The 6,000-nt window shown below is 32.5% G+C and overlaps 1 protein-coding gene across 1 annotated transcript; it reads right to left on the bottom strand.

Moving 5' to 3' along the window:
- Nucleotides 1–3,533, bottom strand: LOC122297428 (glycosyltransferase BC10-like). Its single transcript, XM_043107477.1, has 2 exons — nt 2,830–3,533; nt 1–718 (listed from the first exon to the last, which is right to left on the bottom strand). Exons 1-2 carry the CDS (start codon nt 3,418–3,420, stop codon nt 77–79), a joined length of 1,233 nt encoding a protein of 410 aa, XP_042963411.1. The 5' UTR covers nt 3,421–3,533; the 3' UTR covers nt 1–76.
- Between the last annotated feature and the right edge of the window lie 2,467 nt (nt 3,534–6,000).

Raw genomic sequence — 6,000 nt, 5'->3', positions numbered from 1 at the left:
TATTTTTCTGCCCTAAAAACTCTTAATTTCTTGTATATATTGAATGAATGCTCAACATCAAAGATATCTATGCAAATCAATTGAAATGCATAAGCTTTGGAGCAAACCTCAACAACCTATCCAAAGCATGGAGAGTGAACTTCCTTGCAAACAAATAGCAAACATTTGTGCTCTTTCCATTGTACTTACATTGGCTACCACTCCTTAGCCTCTTCAAAAAATCAATGGTGACATCTGTTCTTAGATACCTAGATGGATGGGGTCCACCCTTTGACCAGTCAACCCAAGTCAACGTCCTATTTGAATTCCTCCTCCAAAATTGGATACTAACTAATGTTGGCAAGTAGTGCTCATCCGAATAACATGAGTTCTTGCAATGTTTTTTAAATATTGGGAAATATTTTTTGTCTGAAATTACTTCAATGGCAAGCTCACGGTCCATCTCGAACCATTGGGACCCTTTCCTCCATTGTGAAAGCTTAATTGTGGGCTTCATTTTTGGGTTATATCGGCCTCGGCCCACTTGGCCCGGTAAATCATAGGCCTCGACAAAATTTTCCATCGAGCCCATTAGATAATTGTAGACAGTAGAGAAATTGAACAAAGGAATGCATGACTCTGAGAGGAGGACGAAACGTTGGTTTGAAATGTCGAGCAACGCATTGGCTAGCAGGCGGTGCTCCGCCTCCACCATGTTAAACTCCCCCCATCTCACGGCCTGAAACACATTGTAAGGGTAAGGTCAGTATCCATGTGGAGCAATTAATAAGTAAACTTTGAAAACCCTGTTGGAAAACAAAATAACATTGAGGCCCAAGTTGAAACCTTGAAATTAAAGCCCAATCATGGATCCCAAAGTTGCAAGTTTAATACCATTAGATCTCTATATAATAAAATAAAATAAAAATTCTGTTACGTACAGTTAATTCTATATATTTATTATGTATTTTATTGACATAATTAACTAAATGATTTATTTTATATTAAAAAAATGATCAATCAATCACATCAATAAAATACATAAAAAATATAAAAAAAATAACTTTACATAAAATTTTAATAAAATAAAATAAGGAAATATGTCACGCTAACTTGTGAGATAATGCATTTTCTGGTCACATTCATGCAACATTTTATGGTCTTAAAATCCGCAACAACTTTTGCTGTCGGCGAGGACTTGAGATTCGGGAAAAGAAGGAAGAAAAGAATCAAGAAAAGTGGGTTTGCCAAGCAGAAAGGCAGGCAGGGGGTAGGAATTATGAGAATTAATGAAATTTTCCAATCCTTTCCTTTCCAGGGGCAAAAAGAGTACGTAGAATCAAAGAAATGAATGAAACGTATGGATCGCTGTCTTAGAATATTAATCCCAAAGCCAAAATGAAATTTCCCTACAATCATACTGATTTTTTCAATTGTCGGTCAATCAAGTATTACAGGTATAAAGAGATTTTATAAAAATAAATACATAAATTGATATGAATTAATATGATAACTATGATTAATTCCTATATAATTAACATTAATTATGACTAGTTTTCCAAATAAAAAAATGATCTTTGAAATTTAGAAAACTGGTGGATTCCTCAATGTGTAATGTGGGTCAAGAAGGCATCCGATTTAGGAGAGTTCGTGCATGAGAATGAACTATATATGGAATGAAAAGCAACCTAAAAATGCAACAAAAAAAAAAAAAAATGGTATCAACTTTACATGATTCTCGAGCTGTTTGGTTGGTCTCTTTTTTATTGTTTGACTTTCCCAAGCATTCTTTAACATGTTATATATATATATATAATCCCAAAAGGACTTGAATATGTTAAATGGAAAGAAAGAATATCAATAATAAATACTAAAAATTTGAAAAAAAAAAAAAAAAAACTACTTTATAATCTGTTGTCATGTAATTTCAGATTGGTTTTAAATTTGTCACTTAAGTTCGCATACAAAAATCAGTCTCTTAATAATATTTGGTGGAGACTTTTATATACAAATAATGATACATATAATTATAAAGTGCGCAATCATCACATAATCGTTTGAGAAAAAAATAATATTTATTATTAAAAAATTAATTTTTTTTATATAAATCTTATATTTATTTATTTTTTTCAAAATGATTATACACTTCACAGCTGTAGATATCATTTATATAACACCCACACTCCAACAAATGAGGTATCATGTAATGCGGCACAGCCCTTTTAGTTGCTGTCGACATCAATACCTATAAATGTGCATATATATATATATATATACATACATACATATATAAGTTATAACTGCTCTGCTTTTTAGAAAAAGCTTTTGCACCCTTACGGCAAAAGAAATGACAAAAAACGTTTGTTAATCTTTATTTTAGGATTTGATCTGCCGTAGAAATAAAGGTTATAAAAGTAGCTAATTAATCTATTTTATAGCAAATAGTTTGTAACAGAAAACAATGATATACTCACAACCCTTTTCACGTCATGGTTTTTAAAATAAAAGACATTTATGTAAATTGATATTTATAAAAACAGTTCTAAAAATTTACTGTTTAGTATACTATTCAATACACACATTAATAACCATGAAAACGTTTGGACTGCTAACTCCAAGTTGTTATATATATATGTATGTATTTATGTATGTAAATATGTATGTATATGTATATGTATACATAATTTTCGGTTTTGGTAAAGTCATTGATTTTAGGAATATTGCCTTCCTGGAAAACTTGATTCTCTATTGATTTGGATATAAATGAGAGAAAAATATCTGCAGACTTAACATAAATTATGAGGAAGAAGACCGAGAAAAAAGGAAAAATAGGAAGAATAATATTCTGACCTTGCTTGGGATCCTCCGGCCATGGAAAACTGAACTTTGGGGCACTGTTCCATTGAAAGATGGATTTGGGTGCACATAAATAGAATAAAGACCTTCATGCCCTTTGAAGAACATCTGCCAGAGTGGAGCCAACAGCACAGGTCCTCTTGTCAGAAACATGAATGCAACTTTTGGGGTGCGTTTGAATGGGAAATCATGAATCTTGGGAGCCATTGAAGCTCTCCACAGTAACTCTTCGTCTTCCATATCGTGCATGACATGGGGTACTGGTCTCAAGAACTCTGTTAACCCAACTCGGCTGTGATTATTATTAATCTTGGCTGCCGTGGTTTTGAATGAAAGAAAAGTTGGAGGGCATGGTGGTGATGATGGTGGTAGTGATGATGACGATGATTTAAGGGTTGGTATGAGGAGTTGGTTGAGAGGCAAGTTGAAGGAGAAATCTCTGAGATAGAAACTGAGTGTGAGGCCAAGGGCTAAGCCGGAGAAGAAGAGAAGAAAATAGAAGATGAGGCTGTGGAGGTGCATTTGGGCATTGAGGAGCAATTTTGGGGATGACATTGCTGACCCATGTTGCGGTTTGTTCTTCATGGTGAGAAGATAGAAAGACAGAACCCACAGAGAGAGAGAGAGAGAGAGAGAGAGAGAGAGAGGATCTTTGTTTTCCTATGAAGTAATGTTTGGCTTTAATGCAGAGAGAGAGAGAGAATTGTAAGCTTGACGAAGGTTATAGGCTTCTCAATTCATCTCTTATGGCATTATATCTATATATATGCCTATACATTTAATGAGCAAAATTGTATTGTGATTTTATTTATGTTATTTTTTTACAGGAATTAATTATGAACAATTAGACACTTCAAATTCTGTGGTGCTTTTCCTTTTTTAGTCTTAGAGATTTTTAAGATCGGTAATTAATATTAATTATGGTGAGTATTTTAAAAAATAAAATAAAACTTGGAAGCAACTTCAAGACAGCAATAACATGATGAGTTGGGCAGTATAAGTTATTGAAGTTGTGAAGGTAGCCAGCAGGAAAAAGATTCATGCACTATTATAGGGCCAGTGATATGAAAGATATTCACTTTTGGGTTTTATTCCCTGATTTGCCTTCTAATTATCAACAATATTACCACTCGAGATCTATCAAATAAGGAATTTTTTTCCTTTTTTAGTAATTTTTTATAGTTAAAAAGATTTTTAGATAAGATATTCGAGAATTTCGAATAATATTAAGCGTTCGAACTCACTTTATATCTCTATCTTTCCTAACTTTAAAGTTAAAACATAAAATTTGGACAAGAATAAAGGGTTCTTGTCTAAACTTTTGGGAGAAAATTTCCGTGCATTTTGAATTAGATTCCTTCCCCAATTTCCAAGATTAAAATCCTCTCATTTCCTTTTAAATTTAATTTAATGTGGGAGAAAAATGGATATTTGAAGTAGATTTTAAATTTTGTTTAAAAATAAACAAATAAATGATAGTTGCAGTCATAAGTGCGCAAACACCATACAATTATTTTAAAAAAAGTGACTAAATATGGATCTATATAAAAACAATAATAATTTTATAATAGTAGACCCCATTCTTTTTCAAATCAACTGCATGGTACTTGCATATTTTACGACTATATATGACATTAATTTCAAGCCCTCAAATTAATAATGTTTCACTTTTTTCCAAATCTAAAGTACCTATTAGCAGTAGAAACTGAAAGCCCCAAGATTTCTTATTTCTCATCGTTCATTTAGTTTATGTTGATGATGTGTGGTTGGGGTGGAATTTTCTTTGATATGAAAAGATAGCTCGGTTTGCGTTTTCCGGGAGTTGGCTGAAAGTTCAGAGTATCATTCAGCTGTTCACGTCTAGCATCCCTCTCACTTTGTCAATTCCTCGATTGGCCGACTTACATGTGTTTCAATGAGGTTAATTTGATGTTTTCATATTGTTCTCCATATGTTATCTCAATAAGTTTAATGTACATGAATTTTCTTTTTCCCTTTATATTTGGGCCAAAATAAAAGAGAATGAATTCTGTGTAAAGCATCGGTACGGGTCTTTCTTATCCCGATCGAGAGTTCGAACTCAATACCTCTAATTAAAACGAGCATCAACTAAAAAGGCTTGAAATGGATTGTTAGTGCATAATTCTTAATAGGACGTTTCTCGTCTAAATTGGATTGGAAGAGGTTTCCTCCAACCCATCTATAAATATGACATGTGTCCCTTAACCATGTGACAGGTGGACATTTTAAGAAAATAAATCTCACCCTTCGTACCCTCTTATTTTTGAACTTTTGGTATTTCCAAAATGCAGTCCTTTCAGAATCTTCGAACTTAATTTAAGGATGTTACAACAACGTTGTTGTTGTTGTTGTTTAGTCCATGAGAGTTATTAATTCTTTGTCATTGGTTCATGGAGAGGTCAACCATAGCGGTTTAATTTAAAAAAAAAAAAAGTTTATTCTTGTCAGATTTTTATAATGCATTATGCAACAAGTTGATGTGCGAGCATGTATGTTCAATCTAGATTATCATACTCCAACTAAGGGAGACTTATATCAGTCAATTATTTCATAAATAAAGGGCAAAATTATATTATTCTAGACAACTAGAAACCGCAATTTGAAGCTGCCCTTCAATCTATGTTCTAAGATTCCGTTTAAATGTTGAACTGAGTTGAGATAAGTTGAATTCTTTATGAATAGTAGTGAGTAGAGATTGTGGAATGAGGTTTGTAGGATCTACCGAAAATAAATTTAGATGCGTTTGAATGTTAAGATGAGTTTAGATGTATTTATGAAAAGTTGAAAAAGATTGTGGATTCCTCTTAATAAGGATGTGTTAGAGTTGAAAATGGTTGTGGATCCCACGTGTAAAGAGATTTTGAGTTAAATAATATTTAATGATTTGAAAGTTGTGTGTTTGGATGTTAGAATAGGTCTAAAACAAAACTCAACTGAGATAAGCTGAGCTCATTCAAGGATCCAAACAAAGCCTTAAGACTACATACATATATATATATATATATATATATATATATATACAATTGGTTGTCAAAGTATTTAATCTTTTACACTCAATTTAGGTCAAATTAATCAGAAAGATTCTCCTACCTAGGATTCCAGGGAAGTTCTGATCACTTGGCATGCATCCAAATTTCCCAGGAT

This window comes from Carya illinoinensis, chromosome 15 (assembly GCF_018687715.1).
Source record: "Carya illinoinensis cultivar Pawnee chromosome 15, C.illinoinensisPawnee_v1, whole genome shotgun sequence".
In the NCBI taxonomy this organism is placed as follows: domain Eukaryota; kingdom Viridiplantae; phylum Streptophyta; class Magnoliopsida; order Fagales; family Juglandaceae; genus Carya; species Carya illinoinensis.
The sequence above is the reverse complement of the archived record's forward strand: the minus strand, read 5'-3'. Positions and strand labels throughout refer to the sequence as shown.